At 52.9% G+C, this 22,910-nt stretch overlaps 1 protein-coding gene and 1 long non-coding RNA gene across 2 annotated transcripts; both read right to left on the bottom strand.

Annotated features, from left to right (window-relative positions):
• Positions 1 to 1,174: 1,174 nt before the first annotated feature.
• Positions 1,175 to 12,297, bottom strand: LOC306812084. Its single transcript, XR_013776793.1, has 3 exons — positions 12,187 to 12,297; positions 11,725 to 11,826; positions 1,175 to 1,281 (listed from the first exon to the last, which is right to left on the bottom strand). It is a non-coding gene; the product is annotated as an uncharacterized lncRNA (long non-coding RNA).
• Positions 12,298 to 15,831: 3,534 nt separating this feature from the next.
• SH2D5 (SH2 domain containing 5) lies at positions 15,832 to 20,417 on the bottom strand. Its single transcript, XM_079326478.1, has 9 exons — positions 20,154 to 20,417; positions 19,906 to 19,986; positions 19,720 to 19,794; positions 19,231 to 19,374; positions 18,934 to 19,143; positions 17,772 to 17,934; positions 17,584 to 17,683; positions 17,088 to 17,247; positions 15,832 to 16,165 (listed from the first exon to the last, which is right to left on the bottom strand). Exons 1-9 carry the CDS (start codon positions 20,232 to 20,234, stop codon positions 15,956 to 15,958), a joined length of 1,224 nt encoding a protein of 407 aa, XP_079182604.1. The 5' UTR covers positions 20,235 to 20,417; the 3' UTR covers positions 15,832 to 15,955.
• Between the last annotated feature and the right edge of the window lie 2,493 nt (positions 20,418 to 22,910).

The following is a 22,910-nucleotide window of genomic DNA, read 5'->3' as shown; positions in this document are numbered from 1 at the left end:
GGTGCTGTCCCCTTACCTGTGGGCAGTTGGGTTTTTTGAATGACAGGCTCTGGAATTTTCCAGCAACTGCTTCCTCGTCCCGGACGGATTCACGCCTGATCCTCTCCCGGGTGCTGTAGCTGCAGTCGCGCCTGACCCAGCAGCTGGTGGCAGAGCATGAGCTCACTGCTGGTGCCGGTGGTGCTCAGGTAACCCGTCTGTTCCAGCCCAACTCCCAACTGCAGGTCTTTGGTCTCAGTCTCGGCAGCTGGACACACCAGCAGGATTATAGGGCAGAGAGACCGATGGATACCAGGAGTACAGGAATTTGGCAGGCAGAGAAAGACACTCAGGAAAGATTCAATGTTTGGAAAGATTTCTAATTTAGGTACAAATTAGTATGAAATTTGTGTGGAGAGATTATTCCATGTATGTTTTAAAGAAAGTTTTCTCATGTTTCTTCACAGGTATGATTTTGAATGAACCTGAAGCTAATCTTAATGGTTGATCTTAGAACTCTTGAAAGTTCCTAACTCAAGTATAAGAAGTGCAATATATCTTTGATAGCCTAAATACCCAAAAAAACCAAGTCCTTAATGTGCAGGTCTAGGACTGTACACACAAATGTCCATTTTTTTTGCAGACTCTCTGATTCTGCCACAAAATACCAGAGCAAAACTGATTTTCATGTGTTTTGAAAATGAAGATCTTAAATGTGAAATTTAGAAGCATTACTTTCATGTTTTATTTCTTGCCCCAGAAAGTGTGCTCAGTACTGGCAGCAGCTGCAGCAGGTCTGTAGGTCAGCAGAGGGAGTCACATCCCCTCCCATCCCAACACAGCCTCCTCCTGCCAAGTGTCACACACCAAGCCTTTAAAACTAGTGGGGTTTGGGCTTCAAAAGCTTAATTCCCCACCTGAGGGCTGTTGCATCTGGGTTTCATAAAAGCTCACACAAACAATGTGATATATGAAATACTGACACAGCCAGAATCATTTGCTAAACCTACAGCCCTAAACCCTGTAAGGTAAAAAATGAGGATGTGGAGGAGGAAGGAGCTGCTCCCTCACCTTTTCCTGCACCTTCTCCAGGGTCTTGCTCTTGGCTCAAGCCTCCTCCAGGATGGCGTTGCAGCCATTGAGGAGAGCCTTCCCACTGCTGTCCTGGTTGGATTCCTGCAGTGCAGCCACCAGCTGCAGCCTCCACTCATCCCCATGTTTCTTCTGGCGTTTGTGCTTTTCCTTCAGGTCCTTGTTCTGAGCCTGCTCCCCCTGACCACCTGCTGCTCCAGCATCTGCAGCCTGGAGAAGGGGAACACAAGCTCAGTGGTGCTAAGAACCAGCTTCACAAATGTAGAGGATGTACATCCTTCCTCGGGTGACATTTGGAAAGGCACAAAAAATTGGGAATTATTATAGCATTTTCTGCCCTGAGTAATCATGGCAGATTCTACTTATCATTAACAGTTTCTGTCATAAAAGAACCCCAGAATTGCAGAATGGTTTGGGTTGGAAAGGACCTTAAAGGCCATCTCATCCCACCTGCCATGGGCAAGGACACTTTCACTATCCCAGGCTGCTCCAAGCCCCATCCAGCCTGGCCTTGGACACTGCCAGGGATCCAGGGGCAGCCAAAGCTGCTGTGAGCAAAATACTCCACAAAGGCAAAGCATATGTTACTCAAAGCATCTTGGTCAACAAGGATGTCCAGAAATCCATACTTGCACTCACAAAAAGGGTTTATCTTTAAAACCCTTCTTTTGTGTAATTTATATTTAAATCCTTACTTAAACAAACATTTCATATATTATATTTATTTTTTTGTCTCCAAAGATGCACAACATGTGCCAAAATTACACAGAGAATTATTTAAAATGGTGGATGTGGGAGTGTTAGTGCTGAAAGCTGCAGTGTGGTTTCCCATTTTGGGGCAGTATCAGCCAGAGTTGATGATTTGTGTGACCTCAGTGTTGTTAATGGAGCACTGGCACAGGCCTGTGTTTGAAATCATGCTCTGACATGGAAATAAAGGCAAGCTCCAGAGCCATTCCTTTGTCTGCACAGGATCTGGAGCAGAGCAGATAGCTCAGCAGATAGCTGGTTCAGACTGGCTGATAACCCCTTTACAGGTAACAGCCTCTTAATTATCTCCAAACTCTCTGAAATGGCTCATTCAGAGTTCGTTCAGAACTGACCTGCTATTCTGCTGCACTGCTCCTGCCAGGCAACCTTCCCTCTCCTTACCTTCATTCACAATTGAATCCAAGGATTCAATCCTTGCTCTGCTGAGCAGCCCAGTGTGTAAAGCTTGAGCAGGTGGCTTTGAAATCCCCACACATGTGGAACCAAACCCTCCTGCCCAATCTGCACAGAACCTGGATTTAACAATGTGATTAGAAGGCAACAGGACTACTGGCATTTGATATCAAATCCAAATGAAGGGTTTCTTTGGAGATCTCTCCATTAACAGAGATTGCCCACAAATTACAGGCACTGTTCTGCATTTGATAGCTGCTCTTTTTTGAGCCAGAAGAGACCCAACAGAGCAAGGACATGCCACAGGGAAGCTGAAACACTGGTTAAAACCCACAGAAGGACTGGTTAAAACCCACAGAACTTTCAGAATCAGACTCTCTTATAGCATATCTTGAGTTGAGCTTTTCTAATTGTAATATAGTTTCACACAATGGAGTAAGTGAAAAATCAGCAAAATTTGCTTCAGTCATATTTCTGGAGCAGCCCAAGCCCCTATGCTGCTTCAGTGGTGTACTCTGGCTGAGGCAGTTTTCTCAGGACAGCTCTCAACACACACAAAACCTTGAGTGAGGTTGATTTTGAGATGAGCTGAGCACGAGTCTTGAGCTGGCATCCCTCATATCCCAGCCCTGTCCCCCAGGCCCTGACAGTGCCCCTGAAATTGGTAATTTTTGCTGTAATTTCTGGATGATGTGCTGCAAACACTGTGAGGTGCATGAGCTGGAGGCAAAAGTGGCCTCAGTTATGGGAAGAGTCCATCCATGTGCCACAGGACAGCTGCTGCCTTACCTGTAGGGACATCAGAGGGCTCCAAGTGCCCTCAAGGACCTCTTACAAGAGGAAAAGGAGGCATCTCCATAACTTGTGTGGGCACTTAAGGCTCTCCTGCAGCTCCAGGCAGGATTTACCAGGAACACAGACTTTTTGGCATCCATATTTGCCAACTTGAACGTCTCCATTTTTCTCTCACAGTTCTGGGGCTTGGCCTCACTGAGTGCTGCAGGGAACAGTTCTTCATCCACCCAAACAGGGCAAAGTTACTTTTGAGGTAAAAACAATCTGGAGGAGAGAAAGCTCCAGGCAGACTTCAGAGCCCCTCCCAGTGTCTAAAGGGGCTCCAAGAAAGCTGGAGAGGGACTTTGGACAAGAGATGGAGTGCCAGGACAAGGGGGAATGGCTTGGAGCACCCTGGGGTAGTGGAAGGTGTTCCTGCCCATGGCAGGGGTGGAATGGGATGAGCTTTAAGGTTCCTCCCACCCAAACCAGTCCATCATTTTGACTCACATGTGCCTGGTTTGGGGCTGCAGTGACAGCTGGAGCTCAGCAGCTGTGGTGTCATGGCAGAAGGCAACTGCTGCTGCCTGTGGGTGCTGCCCAGGGGACAGCTGGCACAAGCAGGGATGACACTGACCTGGCAAGCAGCAGCTGCTGGTCTTCAGGCAGGGAAATCCCCAGGGCAATGACAGCTCCTGCTGCTCCAGCACTGCCCCTGCTCACTCCACCAGTGTCTGTGACAGTCCCAGGTGCTGCTGTGTCCTGGGGATAAGAGGAAAGCAAAGGCTGTAGCTCTGGAAAGATGCACTGAGAGTCCTGGAGGAGATGAAGCACAACATTACCCACTCAGGTTTATTCATCCCAAGGGGAGAAGGAGCCTGGAAGGTACCTGGGCTGATGTTGGCTCTTCATGTGCTGCAGCAACACCACCTTCATATGAAGGTTTGTGGTCAGAGGTTGTTCTACTCCGTGTGTCATCTGAAAAGAGGAAACTCCCACAATGTTGCTAATGAGCTGTGCAAAACTAGACATAAATCTGTGAAAGCATCTCCCAAAGCCTTCACCCAAAGCTAGGAATGATGTGTCTGAAAGGAAAAGGGCTGTCATTCACCTACTTCTGCTGGTCAGTAAAAACCATGAAAGACTGAGAGGGTGTATTGGGTAAGGAATGTAGATTGTACAGGGCTGGGAGAGCTTGGCTCCAAAAATAATCCATTTCAGAGGCTGGGGGTGCATATTTGCAATCAGAGGGGGAAGAAATAAGGAACCTCTCAACCTTCACCTCAGAAAATGATAGCACCAAAAATGAAGAATACAGTTTAAAGAATTACTAGTGGGTGGTAAGTGCTGTATGAGCACATTGCAAACCACGCTCTGAGGCACTGTGGGGGAGAGAGGAGGAGAGGAGAGGAGAGGAGAGGAGAGGAGAGGAGAGGAGAGGAGAGGAGAGGAGAGGAGAGGAGAGGAGAGGAGAGGAGAGGAGAGGAGAGGAGAGGAGAGGAGAGGAGAGGAGAGGAGAGGAGAGGAGAGGAGAGGAGAGGAGAGGAGTTTCTAGATGTGAGAGGAATATCTGCCTTGCAGCAAGTGCTGGTGCTGATAATCCACCGGGAGACCAAGTGCTGCAGCACATTTGCATACAGAGGAAGAGACTGCAGCAGCCACCCTGAACTCTTCCAGTGGGATGGGAACAGCAATGATCTCTGCTTCAGAGACACGCTGCCCTCAGTCAGGGGGAACTCTGCTACATGGGCAAAAAGCAGGCATTTCATTCAAAAATGAGGTTTTCATTGCCTACAGGTTTACAGGATTGGGTCAGAGTCAGGCTGGTCCTGACAGGGAAAGAAGTCAGGGAAATAGGGAAGAAGACAAAGCTGGGACAGCGTCTTAAATCTGGCCCAGGAGGGGCATGTGGATAAGTGTGGGTTGAGAACAAAGACTGTTTCTGCCAGGCAGCACGTGCTGCTTTCTAAAGGCTGCAGTGGCTGCCACAGATCTGACTACAGAAACAGTCCCTGCTCCTGAGGGAACCTGAGTTTGGCTGCACAGCCTCCACCCACCTCCTCCACACCTGCTTCCTTGTTGAGGAGATCCTGGAGATCAGATACCTTGAGATCAAAGTCATCCCTCAGGCTGCTGATGTCCTTCTCCAGGTGGGTGTGGGACACCTGCTCTGCTTGGTAGCTGGTGTGGAGCCAGACCAGCCTCTCCTGGTACTCCTGCAAGGCACAGCACAAGTCCTGTGACTGTTCTTGAGGTCACATCTAAGTCCATTCCAGGTCACACCTTATGCCTGTCCAAAAACAACTCCACCACCAATATTCACTGACTTTTTCTGTAACTTCAGTTGATGTGGGAAGATAGTTTGTAAGGATAGTGCAGAAGGCAATTTTCCTTGATAAATTACAGCTGTAATGATTGCTGAGAAGTGGAGACAGCCTTGCCTCACCTGATGAGGATGGGGGTTATAAAAGAATGGGTTAGCTGGCTGAGAGTCAGCTGTAGTTGGAGCTTAAGAGCCAGAGTCTGCTGGCTGTGAGGAAGCAGGGACAGATGAGGTAAGAAGATGCTGTGTGAGGGACAGAAAGGGTTAGTTGGCTGGATAAGGAACAGCTTGGGGTTAGGCAGTCATACAGAGGGAAGGAGTCAGTATTGTGTGGAGCTGCTTGAGACAAGTGCACTGAGAGAGGGCATGAAAAGTTGTCAGTAAGGGACTGGTGGTGGTGCCAGTCATGTCCATCTTGACATAAATGCAACGAGTTGACACAGTAGTGATTGTTGTTGAGGAAAGTTACAGTTTAGCCTTGGGTGGTTGTGATGCCCTGGAATGAACTTCCTAAAGAGCAAGGAGAGAGTTTTGTTTCCCTCTGGCTCTTCCTTCTTCTTCCTGGCTTCTGTATTCCTCTCTTTCCTCATCTCTGTACTGTTCCTGACACCTTTGACCACTCTTTCCTCAACTCTATTCCTCCCTTTTTCTTACAATTTCACATGTAGTTCCTCTAAAAATTCTTCATGGGAATCCATTCCAATCCATTCCCAGAGAGGTGGGTTTTAATAAGGCACGTGGCCTCCATAACACATGGTCCCTCCATAGGAGAAGTCCAAGGGTTACAAAATGGAGAAAGAAATAGAAAAAGAAAAGTACTCTGGAAAGGCTGAACTGTATTTGCAGTGCTTATTATGAAAAAAATTTTAGTCCAAGCCACTCTGAGATATCCCTTCCCAACTTACTTCTCTGATCAGCTACTTCTCTGCTCCCAGACCTGCCTGGGGTTTGAGGCAGGGAGCTGGATTTGCTCCCAGGTGAGCAGCCTCAGCAGGGAGAAGCTCTACAAAGCAAAGTACAAATAAAAATCACAGTCACTGGTGGGATTGTCTGCAGAATTCCTGGAAAAAGAACAAAGAAGCTTGGTGCCAGGAAAGAACATGGCAACCCCTGTACTCCTTCAAAGTGTGCTTGCTGCCAAAACACTGCTGGCCTGGGGCTCCCTGGGTGTGGGGAGAGAGGGAGAGGTTCCAGCTTCAGGGGAAATATGGAAGTGAATGTAATGATGTGGAATTTATAAATACAAGTATCTCTTTCAAAGAAAAACTTTGAGACTTGTTTCCAGGGCTATGCTACAGATTTGGGAGATAAGAGACACTGGAGGATGAAAAGTGCAGGAAAATTGCCTTCTTTGTTCACAGCTATTTCTGAAAGGGGCCATAAAGGGGGAAAAAGTCATCCTACAGCCTCATTCCCCTGATGAAAGTTGCCCTTTTTAGGAGCTAATTATCCAAAGGTGATCAGCTCCCTAAAGACTGCTCTTTGCCATTTGCTCCTACATTTCCTATTCCTGTTCCAGATGACAGAGCAAGTGTGCTGAGGCTGGGCTGAGTCCTCAAGCACTGCCATAAGGAGGGCAAAACTTCTCTTGCAGTGTCAAAAATTCACATTGCTTACTTTGAAAGCATATATATATATATATATATATATTTAATAAAGAATTTTATAGTATTATTTCTTTTGCAGCTCGTTTTTGTTCTTCCAGCTGAAACTTCTCTTCTGCAACTGACCAAATTCTAGGCACAATTACCAAAAATAACCAAGAATTTGAATCATGTTAGCCTTTTCTAACAGAATTTGTCACTATTGAAAACCCTGGATTATTGAGATGGTCTTTGCCAGTGGAATAAGGTCAATGTGGCAGCAGTGAAGGAAAAGTCTGTAATCTGAATGGAGAACTCTTCCTCCAATAGGTAAGGGAAAGGATGAGTTAAAATTTAGCTCACACTTTGTGTAAAACCCTCTTTTTTGACATTTCTGCAGCCAGTAAAGGCTCTTCTACCTGACAAGTCACTCATGCCCCTCTGTTCAGCCAGAATGGCCTTTAGCTTCTTAATCCCCTCCTGGTACTCCCTCAGCAGGGCATCCTTGGGGTCCTCATTGATGCAGGGCTTGTTCCTGATGTTCCTGGCTCAATTTGTGTAGCAGAAGGTGCTGAGGCTTTCCTCATAGCTGTCATCAGCCAGAGACATGCATGCTCACCATCAGGGTTCTGGTGTTCTCCCCCAAGGAATCCTGGAGCAACCTGGTCAGCTTGGGGCCTTGGTAGGGAATGTGTCTGCACTTGCCACCCCCAGGGCTGAGAGGACATTGCCCTGGGCAGACAGGGAAAGATTGACCTTGGCCTTTCTGAGCTGCACCCCTGTGGCACCAATCCTTGACTGTCTCTCACTTCCTGCCAGATCCACCAAGTAGAGTTTGGCAGCCCTAAGGTGGTCCTGCCCTCACTCATCTGCATGGAAACAATTCCCAGTTAGCTCTTAGAAGGAAGCACATCTCAACAGTTGAGAACCAGGACTCTTTAATAGGTCTTTAATTTTTTATTTAATAAATAAGTATAAAAAATGCAATTTTTAAAAAAGATACAAAAATCTAAGTAAAAATACTGATGGAAACTTGCATGTTTCAAATATCAGCAGCCAAGAGCCCAGTATTTTTCATAATTCCTGAATGTGTTACTTAAAAAACAGTAATAATTTACAGGAAGTTGATATTTTAAAATTATTTACTAGAGGCTCACCTGGAAAAGAAGCTTGAACTCTTTAGGAAGCCTAAAGCCAACAGCAGAAATACCAACTTCTTCAACTACTTCAGCCAATGCCCACCCCAGCAGAACCATGTGGTTTATGGGGATTGGCCAGAGCCCTCAACTTTCTCCTCAAATATTCCATCTCTTTTTAACTACCAAAGCTGCAGGTTCCCCACCTGTCATCTTGTCATGATTTCAAAGTTTTGAATCAGAGAATTCAGGCTTGATTGAGGGCCCTGCACTAATCTTGAGCACAGAAGAGGAAAGCAAATATTTCTTCCCTGTTGGGATAAAGCTGGGATTTTACAGACCCATACAGTGTCGGTGCTAATTGAGAAACTCACCAAATCCCTCACTGAGTGAAAAATGAGGTACTGCCATCAACATCTGGACATCAACATCTGGAATTACAATTTTGGAAGGCACTGTATAACTTTCCCCATGACTGAAAGAGCTGAAGAAAATGAAGTCAAGCTGTTCCCAGCCAGGGTCAAAGACAAGGCAGAGATTAATTCCCTTCTGCTCCTAGGAAAAGCCCTCTCAAGGTCCATGTTTAGATCCAGAGAGGCAGCTCTTCCAACTAAAGAAATGCCAGTATGATACTCATGAAAGGAAAATTAGTCACGAAAACTTTAATAAAGGATTCTTTAATTCCATCTTTAAAAAATATGCCTTATGATTAAGCTCAATTAAGGAACTGTCAGGTGCTATCATCTGAATAGTTTCAGTTGGGAGAGACCCTAAGACTTATCCCATTCCACCCCTGCCATGGGCAGGGACTCCTTCCACTATCCCAGGGTACACCAAAATCCAGTGTCCAGCCTGGCCTTGGACACATCCAGGGGCAGCCACAGCTTCTCTGGGTACCCTGTGCCAGGGCCTCCCCACCCTCCCAGGGAAGAGGATTTTTGTCCTGGACCTTCATTTGGGATTAAGGGTAGCTGTGGGATGATGAGTAACCACAGATCCTGTGCTCTGCTAGGCCCAGGCCCAAGGCAGGGCATCCACAGAGGGTGCAGATGTCCATGCTGCCAGTGAGGATGGAGAGGGACCACGAGGAGCCCTTGTTCAGGAGGGTGAAGGCCACTGCTCTGTTCCTGCAGCCTGTGGCCATGGGCTGCTCACCTGGGCCATGGTGTGCAGGGACAGCCCCTTCAGCTGCCAACAGAACAACACAGGCCAGGTCACAACAAGAGACACTTGCAACCATGGAAAATTACACTGGGAATGGCCTGGGAGCTTGAGGGCTATGTGAAATTAAACTGCAGCATGAGAAAAATGCATCTGACTGCTACCAAAAAGCCTTATTTCTGAAGGAGGAATAAAACCACATAAAAAGAGGGAACCACCTTCGTGGCTCAAAGAATTCAAGTTAAAAGTTGCTGATTGATTCAGACATTCCCCAGGCCATGAGGAACTCAACTTCTATCCATCCTCCACCATCTCTATTATTAAAGCTGCATATTTTAAACAAGAATCAAAATACATCTCACCTATTATGGCAAAGGCTCTAAGATCTCCTCAGTCATAGGAAGATTTTTTTAATATCAAAGCTCAGATACAATATTTCCAGATATTGTTCCCAGTGCTTTGCTGAACTCTCTGCTCTGAGTGGGTGGCTTGAGCTCACTGACAACATTCCCAAAGTACCACCTGTCACACACAGGTGAACTGCCACCATCTTTTTCCAGATTTATTAATTTTAAAATGAACAAAAATCCTATTTGAGATCCTGGGTTGAGACAGAGCATTAAATACCCAACAGCATCTTCTCAGTAATTATCAACCACACAGACGAAAAATTTCATACAGAATGTTAATAAGCAATGGAAATATCCAAATTTTTGGGTTATCCATCAAACCTACATAAAACATACAAAATAATCCAGAGATCCCTGCACTCCTACACCAGCCCCCTCCACACTGGGAATTTTAAATGAGCTGAATTAATTTTCCACAGCTCTGTTACACCCCACATCTGCTAAGTTCATCACCAAAACTATCTTTATCATGCCAGCTGGGATATCGAGATATAGTTGTCATGATGGAGCAACAGAGACCACATTTGGCACTGTGACTTCCAAAGAGGAGGCTCAGATACTTCAGTGATGTTCACAAGAAATGATGTAAAACACTGTCTGCTGTTAAAAAATTCCCACAGAACAGAGCAAAAGCGGCTGAAAACTTAACCAGGTGGGATTTATCCTTGTTCCAAAGCCACAATGCACAGGATGAACCCAGGTACAGCCACAGCCAGTGTTCATACACTGTGACTGGTCTGTGCAGTGAGAACCCCAGCACTGGCCTGGGTCTGTCTGGGGGTGCTTCCTGAGGAGCAGCCGACCATGGCTGTAGGCACTGAGTGAAAGGCAAAGGAATGGAACAAAAATGGGATTCTGGTGGTATTGGGGGGGACTCAGAGGAATGCAGTGGGGCAGCCTGTGGTTTGTTTCGGCAGGACACGCTCCTCAAGCACTCGGTGGAGGCAGCAACAGGCAGCGTGACAGAGTCACTCTGCAAACTGCTGTGCCCAGCTCAGTGACAGAGTCACCCTGCAAACTGCTGTGCCCAGCTCAGTGACAGTCACCCTGCAAACTGCTGTGCCCAGCTCAGTGACAGAGTCATCCTGCAAACTGCTGTGCCCAGCTCAGTGACAGTCACCCTGCAAACTGCTGTGCCCAGCTCGGTAACAGAGTCACTCTGCAAACTGCTGTGCCCAGCTCAGTGACAGTCACCCTGCAAACTGCTGTGCCCAGCTCCTGCCCTGCCTGCCACTGCGTCGCCATAGAAACCTGTGTCACCGCCGCTGAGGAACAAAGGATGGGAAACTGCAGCAAGAAGTCCCCTTCTCCCACTCTCCCTCTGCAGGAGACAGACAAAGCACACTTGGAACATGGAGCAGACAGGGGTTTTCCTGCCTTAAAGCCAGAAATACCAGAAATACCTGCCCTGTAAAGCAGTTTGGGTCTGTTGCCATCCCAGAGCAACTCACGGTGCTACTGCCTTGGTTTTATACACCAGGACAGTCCTGCAAGGAAGCAGACTGGGACAGGAGATTTCTGGCTGCCTCCACGAATACATATAAGAGGACCTGCAAAGCCACTGAAAGGTAAATTTTATAAAGATCAGCCCCCTGATTAGGATTTTGGGAGAGTTTAGCCTCCTGTCCTGTAAATGTCATATGTGTTCCCATGGGGAGTAATATCTGCTGTGTGCCCTCAAAACAGATCAGCCTTTTTGGTTTAGGCAGATAAAGAGATCATCCATGGCTCCACTAGATCAGATTAAGCATTTATAAGGCTCTTATAATCCTCTTGCTTTAGAGACAAGCATGAGATGAAGGGGATGAGGAAGAAATTGCCCCATGAGCACTTCATTCCATCTTTGTCCAGTAAAGGATTTTCACAGAGCTGCTACTGAGCTACCAGCCACTATCATGTGGACATGTCTCCGACTGCATCCTGTTCCTAAACTTTCACTAAAGTCCCTCAAAAGTCTCTCTTAGCTTCCCCATTCCTCATGTAACTTCATATTCTGGCGCTCAAGCTTCTGAGAGAGGCCATTGTTGCACTTCTGTAGGTCATGGTAACACCAGTCTGAGCTAATTAAAGCACTTAATTAAGACACATTGAGCCCATCTCACCTCCAGCTTCTGCTTGGTGTCAGCTCCTAGAAGGTCTCATATGTCCTCATTGTAGATGTCCAGGTAGGAGGCTCTCAGCAGGAATTTGGCACATTCAGCACACTGCACAGCACAGGAAGGATTTGGGGTGAGGCTGCACAGCATGGGCAGCCCAGGGAGCCCCTCCCACAGCTGGCTGCCCACCACCCTTCAGCACCTCATCCAACCCCCCTTGCAATTCATTCCAGGTGGAATCACTCAGTGCAAGGGACTTCTGGTCCTTCCACACCTCAAGTCCACAACATAATCTGGGATGAGGCTGCAGTTCACCTGACTATGGACAGGCCTCAGCTTGAGGATGAGAAGCAGTGCACCCCAAACCTGTCCCCATGCACACTTCATGCCATCAGCACTCACTTCTTGAGATAGGACACCAAAACCTTTCTAGCAAAAACTTATCAATGGGATCTCTTTCACACCCACCTGGACGCTCTCAAAGATGTGTTCAAATGCCCTGAGAACGATCCCTTTCTGCGAGGAGGGATCTGCAACTCCCTGCATGGTGAATGACTTCCCACTGCCAGTCTGGCCATAAGCAAAGACTGTAGCCTTCCATGACACCCTGGAAATGGGAGAAAATCAAATAAAACAGCCATCATCTTTGCCTATCTGGAAACACATTGCCCAGACTCATTCCCACTCCCTAAAAGGTATTTTAAAGGAAGAGCTGGAAGTAAACATCAAATGGCTGCTTAATCTTCACACGCCATCAGAGAATAGCAATTACAAAATTAGCATATAAATAAATGTTTTTCTCTCAAAACAGGGAATCTTGAAGTAATGCAGGTGTTGAAAAGCAGGTGACAAAACCAACACTTAGAAAATCATAAGATTTTTGCCATCGGGCACAAAAATCTTATGAGATTCAAAGAGACAACTAGAACAATTGTTGGTTGTGGGGTGGCCAAGGGGATGGTCTCCAGCTTTGAATAATTTTTGCTTGGCAAGCTGCTCATTGTCACTCATCCCTGTTACAGAGAAGCATGGTAGTAAGAAAGAATAACTGAATTTCTCAAGGTTTAAATAAGCAAAAAAGAACCTATTATTTTAATATCTACTAGCCCTGATAGTAGCCCTGTTTCTAGCCCTGCTTGTTCTCATGATCAGGAACTTTCATCTTAAAACCATCACAAGCCATTTAATTCATGTTACTTCTTCTAACAAAACTTTTTTTTTGTGGGGGGAGGAGGTTGGTCTTTTTTTGCTAACAAGTTCATTTTCAGCTATTTTCTATGCTTATCTATTAATAAGGAAACAAAGGGATCCCCTGCCATTTTGCCAATCTAAGCTAAGCTGAGGTTCCCCATCTTCCCTAAGGTTTCTCACTTGACAGTAAAAATGTCCCTAAAATCATCAGTTTGATACCAGAGCAGTTGTGGCTACCCCTGGATCCCTGGAAGTGTCCAAGGCCACACTGGACAGGACTTGGAGCAGCCTGGGATAGTGGAAGATGTCCCTGCCCATGGCAGGAGGTGGGATGGGATGAGTCTTAAGGTCCCTTCCCACCCAAACCTGTCTGGGATTCTAAAACAACTAAATGTAACTGCATCCTCGGTGCCCTGCTTGCTGCTAACAGTTTGTTTCTTCCCAGTTTCCCAGTCGTTTGCTGGGACGTTGTCTGCTCTCTCTGCTCCCCAGGCTTACAGCTAAACCTCTTGAAACAGTGGACAGGGCTTTCTGCTCTTAAGTCATAGAATCCCAAATGGTTTGGTTGGGAGGCACCTTAAAGTTGATCTCGTTCCACCACCCTGCCATGGGTAGGGATATCTTCCATTACGGGGAAGGATCCTGCTTCACTTAGGAATCGCTTTTAAAACTCCTCAGCCTGTCCCAAGCTGTGTGTTCACAGTGGGAAGGGACCCACAAGGATCAGAGTCTAACTCCGGGCTCTGCACGGACACCCCAACAATCCCACCCTGTGCCCGAGAGCATTGTTCAAACGCTCCTGGAGCTCTTTCTTTCCTTGTGGTTCCTCAGACTGCTCCCATCCCGGGGCTCCCCTGGGCACTGACCTCCCCGAGCGGGTAGGCGATCTCGCTGTAGATGTGCTCGGTGTTCTGCTCCCCATGAAGGCCCCGTGGAAGAACTGTCTGGGGAGCTCCGCGGGGTTCTGCAGGAGGCACCGGCCCCGCGCTCTCCATGCCGACCATCGCCCGGCACCCAGGGCTGCCTGACACCCGCTCAGCGGCGGCAGCGCACGGGGACAGCGACACACGGGGACAGCGATACACACACACAGGGACAGCGATACACACACACGGGGACAGCGACACATGGGGACAGCGACAAACTGGGGGTCAGTGACACACACACACTGGGACAGCGACACACGGGGACAGCGACAAACTGGGGGTCAGTGACACACACACACTGGGACAGCGATACACACACACGGGGACAGCGACACATGGGGACAGCAACAAACTGGGGGTCAGTGACAGCGACACACTGGGGGTCAGTGACACACTGGGGATCAGTGACACACACACACGGGGACAGCGACACACGGGGACAGCGACAAACTGGGGGTCAGTGACAGCGACACACTGGGGGTCAGTGACACACTGGGGGTCAGTGACACACACACACGGGGACAGCGACACACGGGGACAGCGATACACACACACGGGGACAGCGACACACTGGGGGTCAGTGACACACACACACTGGGACAGCGACACACGGGGACAGCGACACACGGGGGTCAGTGACACACACACACGGGGACAGCGACACACGGGTGTCAGTGACAAACTGGGGGTCAGTGATAAACACACGAGGTCAGCCCCACACACCGGGGTCAGCCCCACACACCCAGTCAGTCCCACACGTGGGTCAGACTCCACTCCCCAGGTCACCTCAGCCATGCAGAGCAGCCCCACAGGCGCTCTGGCGGAACTGGGGGCGCCGGGGGGTGGGAAGAGGCCGGGGCAAGCCTAACCCTGCGGATCTGCACCCAACAGGGGGGGCACGCAGGAGGACTCCGAGCCAGGGAGGCTGGGGGAGAAGGGGAAAGCATGGAGAAAAAGAGCTGGAGAGGGATGCAGAAAAAGGGAGAAGCTGGAAACAAGTCTGAGGGGAAATGAGGCAGGTCGGTGGGGAGGAGATCGGAAGGGTTTGTGAGGGAAAGCCGGAGGGGAAGCTGAAGGGCGGGAAACTCAAGTATGAGAAACCCTAAGGTAACTTTCGCGAGCCGAGACACGCCCGAAGGGGCCTGAGCAAGGGAACACCTGAGGTAACCTTGCCGGTGCCGCGCTGCCCGGAGGGCGCGCACGGACCCCCGAGGGGGCGACGGAAGGCGGCGGCGGAGGCCCCGCGCATGCGCGAGTGACCGCACGCGGTCGCCACAGCGACCAGGACTGCACCGGGAGATAGGCCCCGCCCACTGTACCACGTGACCTCTGCGTGCGCGCGTGTGCGAGGTGGGGTGCGCGAGGACAGGTGTGCGTGTGCAAGGAGGGGTGCGCGAGGACAGGTGTGCGTGTGCGAGGAGGGGTGCGCGAGGACAGGTGTGCGTGTGCAAGGAGGGGTGCGCGAGGACAGGTGTCCGTGTGCAAGGAGGGGTGCGCGAGGACAGGTGTGCGTGTGCAAGGAGGGGTGCGCGAGGACAGGTGTCCGTGTGCAAGGAGCGCGCGAGGACAGGTGTGCGTGTGCAAGGAGGGGCGCACGAGGACAGGTGTGCGTGTGCGAGGAGCACGCGAGGACAGGTGTGCAGGCCGTGGTGCACAAGAGCACAGACTGATGTGTGTGATGACACCGGCACGCGGCTGTGCCTGTGCTCGGCTGTAACCCCTGCGTGTGCAAGAGAGAGTGAGTGAACACGTGGGTGTGCATCCTCCTGCGAGCACCAGTGCAGCACTGCAGCAGCGCGCGAGCGTGCAGGAGGGGGAGCCCGGCGAGTGGAGCAGTGGTGTAAGTACGTGAGTGCAGCGTGTGGTGCATCGTGCGAGAGGGCAAGAGCGCCAGTCCATGGGGCGCCTGGGCCGGAGAGTGTGCACACGCGTGTGAGCGCACAGGTGTGCGGTGTGTCCCGCCGAGGGTGGGGGTCAGCAGCCAGCAGAGCCCTACTCCGGATGCACAAGAGCTTTATTGCGGGAGGCGCCGGACAGCCCGGGCAGGGGGATAAGGCAGGCGGCAGCGAGTTAAAGCTGGGGGTTGTCGGGGGACAGCCGTGCATGGGAAGGGGCCGGGCCTACCCCCGCTCGTGCTGCACCCCGATGGGGGCGGCGGGGGCCCAGGCGGCCTCCTCCGCCCCGGCGCTGGTGCTGGCCCCGCCGCCGGGGTCCCGCTCCTCGTAGCCGGGGTTGCATCGGCCGGAGCCCAGGCGGCAGAAGCAGCCGCCCGGTGGCCCGGAGTAGTGGGCCAGGAGGGAGGCCACACTGGCAAACTCGGCATTGGAGTGCTGCCATCGGGAGAGAGGGGAGGGAGAGATGAACCCCTCGTGCAGGCTGTGCACACACACCCCTGCACCCCTGAACTAAGTGTGCCCACGCAGCAAATCCCTGTGTGCCCGTGTGCCACCACACCCACACACCTCACGCAGCCCTGGGTTCTGCACCAGGTACCCACGGAGCCAAGGCACCCCCGCACTGGGGCACAGGTGAAGGTGTGAGTTCAGCACAGCCGTACACACACCGCACCCCTGCGTGGGGTCCTGAGACAGTGTGTGCCAGATACACCCAGACACATCCACACGTCAAAGGCACCCTAACCAGGCTGGTGGATCAAATGCACACCAGTGCACTTGTGCATCAAATCCCTGTGCATTAGTGCCCCAAACTCAGGTGTGTTACACACCAAAGGGTGGATGCACAGGTGCAGCCTCGCCCAAGGGTACTTGTGTGCCATGCCCAGATACACCTGTGTCCCAAGGCCCATGCCCAGATACACCTGTGTCCCAAGGCACCCGTGGATCGATCGGCCCACACAGCCACACCCCTGTGTGCACCCACACCTGCACTTGTACCCACCTTGGTGCCTCCAAGGCACCAGTGCAGCCATGCACAAGCACACCAAGTGCATTAAGTGCATCCCTGTCCTGATGCACCAACACATCGGTGCATCAAGGCAGCCCCCAGTGCACCCATGCATGAGTGGTCCAACACACAGAGTATGTGCACATCCATGCACGGGCACACCAAACGCACTCACGCAGCACACCCCTGCACTGAGGCAGCGCAGGGTCGCACAGGCGGATCACATGCACTCACACCCCGCTGCACCCACGCACAGACACATCGGGTGCCCTCACCCCACTACAGCCCCCGTGGCCTCATGCACCGAGCACCCCCTCAGCCACCGCCGCTGCGCATCCCCGCACTCACCTCCACGCAGAACCTGCCCTGGTGTGTCCTGACCAGGCCGTAGGACACGACGCCGCAGGGCGCCCGCACCCACAGGCACCAGCGCTTAGGCAGCCCGGGCTCGGGGCGCAGCAGGAAAGCGCCGGGCACGTCCCGCCGCAGCAGCGCTACCCCGGCGGCCCTGGGGACGAGGCGGCGGTGGGGCAGCGCCGGGGATGGGGCAGGGCCGGGGATGGGGCAGGAGGGCCCGGGGATGGGGCAGTGCCGGGGGATGGGGCAGCGCCGGGGATGGGGCAGGAGGCCCGGGGATGGGGCAGTGCCGGGGGTGGGGCAGGGCCGGGGATGGGGCAGTGCCGGGGATGGGGCAGCGCCGGGGATGGGGCAGCGCCGGGGATGGGGCAGCGCCGGGGATGGGGCAGGGCAGGGAAGGGGCAGGAGGGCCCGGGGATGGGGCAGGGCCGGGGATGGAGCAGGGCTGTGGGTACCGAGGATCAGGTGCTCGCATACACGCTCTCACCTGGCGATGCCGGCGAAGGCCCACACGGTCTCGGCAAGGACGGTCTCATTTTCGGGCAGGAAGGCCAAGCTCCTCGCCCCTTTGCTTTCCCCTCCTGCTGCTGCCGCGGGAGCTCATTAATTCCCTTTTCACCCCCAAACACTCGTGGTACTGTGTGTGCCCGTGCCTCAGTTCCCCCCAGCACTCACCGGCGTCGCGGGGCTGCTGGTGGAGCTGCCCCTCGCCCCCGCAGTCCCGGTAGGCTCCCGAGCGCAGCACCTTGCTCCGAATGGCTTTCTTGCGCACCAGCACTGGCGAGCAGTAGGGATTGCCCGGGCGCCAGGCTCTGCCCTCCGCCTCCAGCCGTCGGTCCTGGGGCATGGACAGGCTGTGAGAGTGGCCTGGGGGCTCTGGCCGTGGGGAATGTCAGGCAAAACACGCGGGAAAATGCTGTTTAAAGGATGTGACACCACAGAAGCTGTGCGAAACACCACAGGGAAAAGAGAAAAAAAAACAACAAACAAACAAAATGTGCAAAACACCGTGGGAAAAATGCAGTACAAAAAATGCTGTGCAAAACATAATGTGCAGAAGAAATGCCATGCAGAAGAGGAAAAAATGACCATGCTTGCAAAAACAGTGCAAATAGAGCTGCATGAAGTACCACGCCAAAACAGCCATGCAAACCACCATGCAAATAATTGTACAAAAACGTATCATGGAGAAAAGTGCTGTGCAAAAACGCCAAGAAAAAGATGCACTGTAAAATCGCTGTGCAAATACTAGCTGTGCAAATTGGCCAGTTCCAAACACCAGGCAGGAAAGGCCATTTGAAACCGGCTGTGCAAAGTAGTGTGTGGGGCTGGGCTGTGCAAGATGGACCCTGCAAAGTGTGACCCTCAAAATACCGTCCGAGAAAAGGTTGTGCAAAACACCGTGCATGTACCACTGTGCAGAGAAAGGCTGCAAAAGAAGAAGTGCAAGGAAACACCTTGCAAGACACCAGGTAATAATGTATGGTGTGGCAACGTGCTGCTCAAAAGGCAAAAAAAGGTTGCACAAGAGCTGCCTGTGCAAAATCATCCCTCTGCTATAAGCATCATACCCAGACTGCTGTGAGAGAAACGGGGCTGTCCTGTGCAGGGCTACGAGCTGGAGACTTTGATGACCCTTGTGGGTCCTTTCCAGCTCAGAATATTCTGTGAAACGCCGTGCGAAGGAAGGGCCATAGAGAGACAGCGGCAAACGGGCTGTGCCAAAGCACTCGTGCAAAGTTCGGAGCGAGGAAATGCCGCGTGCGAATCCCAGGTGTGAGACGAGCAAAGGAGCAGCAGCTGGGCGGGCAGGGCAGGGCAGGGCAGGGCCACCTACCCCGGGGCCCAGCGGGCCGAGGCCGCCGGGCGAGGGCAGGCGCCGGAAGGACACGAGAGCGTTGACATTTCGTGACACCTCCTCGGGGTTGAGGGGCTCCCGCAGCACCCCCGGCCCCGGGAGCTCCCCCTCGGCCGCCTGCTCCTCGGGGTGCGCCAGGAGGTAGCCGAGCTGGAAGGAGCGGCAGAGCAGGAGATGCAGGGTCTGGACCTGGAGGAGGCGAAAGACGCTGCGTGCAAATATTAAAAATAATAATAATGATGGTGTTTTGGGGGCGTGGCGGGGTTGGGCCGCAACCTCTCCCGGGAGCCCCACGAAGAGATGGCAGAAGAGGGTGCTGGGGGGGCTGTGGGGGTTGCGGGCCACGAAGGCGAACTGGCGGTCCGGGAGCCTCCAGGTGCTGTACAGGATGCGGCGTAGTGCGTGTGCCATCAGCAGCGTCTGCAGGACGGGGAGGGAGGGGGTCAGGGACACCAGCACCCCTGCCCCGCCTCAGAGCCACCCGCGTCTGCACACACGAAACAGCTTCTCGAGAGAAAAGCAATGCTCAGAGAGGTACAGCACCCCACCCCCCCAAGCACCTCCCCAGCATCCCTGACACCCTCAGCACCCCTGACCCCTCCTCCCAGCATTCCTGACGTCCCTCCCCAGCACCCGTAATCTGCCAGCCCCAGCACATCTGACCCTCCCAACACCCCTGGCCCCCATACTCAGCCCCCCTGAGCCGCAGAACCCCTTTCCCCCCGCCCCCCCCCCCCCCCCCCCCCCCCGCCCCCAGCCCCCTACCTCCCCATCAGCACTGTAGACCTTCAACCCCTGCAAGCTGAACCTCAGCACCACCGACCTCCTCCTGGGACAGTCCTGTGCGGGGGAGATGTGGCACTGGGGGTCTGGGCTGTGCCCCCTGTGGGTACCCCCATTATTTGGGGTCCCCTCTGTTTCCCAGCAGGAGGAGCAGTGGTAGATTCCGACCTTCAGTGCCCGCAGCTGCTCCTCCAACCGCCCCGCTCGCTGCTGCAGGTCCACCTCCTCCACCATGAAGGATCCCACGTACTGGGGGGGCAAAAACCCCACCCGTGTCAGCAACCACCACCCACGATGCCCCCCCAGGGCAACAGGCCGAGGCTGAGATGATGGTTTGGGGAGTTATGAGGATGCAACAGCATCCAAATCTCATCTCAGGGTGTCACCCCACCCCGCCCCCGCCATGGGTAAGTCACCTCCGCTGGCTTGGTGACAGACCGGGCTCGCTGGGGGGCCGCAGGGTCCGGCCCCCACCCATTGCCCGGCTTCTTCTTCATGGCAGCGGAGCCTGGGGGTGAAGGCTGAATCAGGACGGGGTTAAGCAACTCTGATTCCACATCTGAGTTATCCAGAGCCCTTCAGGGTGATGGTGCTAGAGAAAGCACGGAGAACCTGGGTCCGGCCCTCGGTCACTGTCCCTGCAAGGAGGGAGGGGACAGACACAACCTGCCCCCCCTGTCCCCTGTTTCCAGCCCGCTGAGCCCTGGGGAGGTGCTGCGGTCCCTGCGCGAAGCTCTCCAGTCCTGGCGCCAATGCAGATCTCCCCAGGTCCCGGCCCCAATAAAATGGTGCAAACCCCAACACAAGGGTTCCAGCATCCTGACTGCACGGGTGCTGTGAGGATCCCCATCCTCTGTTCCTGAGCTCCAGTATAGGGTCCGTGTACCAGCAGCATGCAGGCATTCCCCCACGTCCTGATCCCGACGGTGAAGGTCCCCAAATCCCCACCCCAAACCAGATGGATGCAGTGTCCACATTCCATCTCCAAACGAAACCCAAGCAATCCCTGCATGCCGAATATACATCACAAGTGAGGTGCCTGCAGTCCCACATCCCGAACTCCAGCAAGGTTTTAGGGTTCCCCCACATCCTCCCCCTCCCATCCTCCATCCCACTTCCCTGTGGCCATGCAGCACCGAGACCCCTGGGGTTCTCCAGGGGTGATCCCAAAACACCTGAGATGAGGACAGCAGATTTGGGGATGCTTTTTGGTCCAGAGCAGCCACGGAGGAGTGCGCCTGGCCCTTCTCCAGCCACCCAAAGGGGGTTTGTGCTCCACAGCCCGGGGCCGGGCTGAGACCGGCGCAACTCGTACCAGAGACCCCGCAGCCGCCTGGATGTAAACGCATGAAAAGGGGGAGGGGGTCCGGCTGCCCCAGGCACATCCTAATGGTAGGGGGGGGTCCCTGCGGTGCCGTCTGCCCATCACAAGAGCAGGTTGGCCCCTCTCCTTGCTGGCACAATTTGGGGGGTCTCCCCCCCATAGCCAATCCGCGGACAGGCAGCCCCCAAGCCCCGCCCCCCTTTCCCCACGCTTCATTTCTCAATGGAGCCCCCAGCCCACCGGCCACCCTGGGGGTCCCCAAGGGAGGGATGCTGACCCCCCAAATTTAGGTGATGTGCGACACCAGGCACCAAGCATCCCCCTGGGACCCCCATCCCGCTGGACTCCCCCGGCTCACGGGCAGCTCTCGCTCGGATGGCTCCAGAGAAACGCAGGTGAAAAATTCCCGTTGCTCCGGCTCTCGGCCTCCGCCGCTTGTTTTTCCTTCGCCGGTGGCTCCTCCGGCAGCTCTGGCCGCGGCGCAGGGATGCTCGACCCGTGGGTGTCAGGCCCAGGCCCCGGAGAGCCCGAGCCCACGGAGCCCACGCCGGGCACGGGGCAGGCAGCAAACTCCCATTTCCTGCCTCCGATCTGCCCGCGATGAATCACCGCAATTTTCCTCCTCGGTTCTCTCCGTTCCTTGGAAGCGACGGCGAGCAGGAACGCTCGCTCGGGGTTTTGGAAAACGCAGCGGCAACTGATTTTCTCTGCGTCTTTTGCCGTCCCCTCCGGCGAGCCCAGCGGAGCAGCGATTTCTAACCCTGACACGTACACACGTGGTTGCTCGCTCGCCACCCCCTGCCCTGACGCTCAGACCCTTTCACCTCAGTTTCTACATTCCCTATGGAGTTTTGCCCACTGCTGTCTGCTTTTTCCGGGAAAAATAACGAAGATGGGTGGCTCTCGCCTCACTGCAGAGCAACCACGTAACCCAGAGCCTCCCTCACACCCTCCGGGCCAGTCAAATAAAAATGTCCCCAATCCCAGGGACAAGCTTAGCTCCTGGAATGAGAAAGCAGAAGTTTGGGCAGGAGATGGGGTCTAACCCTCGGTGCTCCATCCAAAAATCCCCATCTTGTGCCCCAGCAATCCCGAGGGGGTGAAGAAAAGGGTCTGACTGGCAGCATTGAACCCTTGGCTCACCACCAGCACCAGCTGCTTCAAGACACGGTGAGCTGTGATGGCAGAGCCACCCGATCATCAACAGTGGAGAAACCGTGGAACAAAAAAAAAAAAAAAAGACAGATGGGGCTGAAGAAACAGCATAACGGAGCCCAGTCTGGTCAGGAAGCAGAGACTGGGGAGGAGTGAGCAGCAGAACCAGCACAAACCCCCCAGAAGGTGTTTGCTCTACTGGAAATGAAGACTTTCCCCTTCAATTCCAGTCACTGCACCTGGGAAGAAAGGATCACTCCTTTGGACTAAATACAACCAACCCTATGACTTCTTTTCGGCTCGGTGTGCAGAAATCATTTAATTCAAACCACAGCCAGAGTCTGGTGATGACCAAGGTTTTGGCACAACTCTTAATTCAAGGTGCTCCTGCTTGGATGTGAGAAATCTGTGTCATCCACAGCAGTGTTTTAACAAATACCCATGAGATTTTTGGTGTGGGAATACAATTTGGAAGAGGGAGGTTGAAAAATGCCCAGCATTTGGGTAAAGACTCCTTGTCTCCATAAACGTGCTAGCACTGAGAAGTTTCTTGATTCATCTCACCACAACACCAACAAACCCCACGGCTTCAGTACAAGCAGTCCAGGAACAAGCCATTCACTAATTTTTCTAATTGCTTTACATCCCTGTGGATCATTCTTGGATCAGAGCTTTCACTCTGTTTCCCATCAGC

Source organism: Erithacus rubecula (genome assembly GCF_903797595.1).
Source record: "Erithacus rubecula genome assembly, chromosome: 24".
NCBI lineage: Eukaryota > Metazoa > Chordata > Aves > Passeriformes > Muscicapidae > Erithacus > Erithacus rubecula.
Note: the sequence above shows the minus strand (reverse complement) of the source record. Positions and strands in the feature narration are given on the sequence as shown.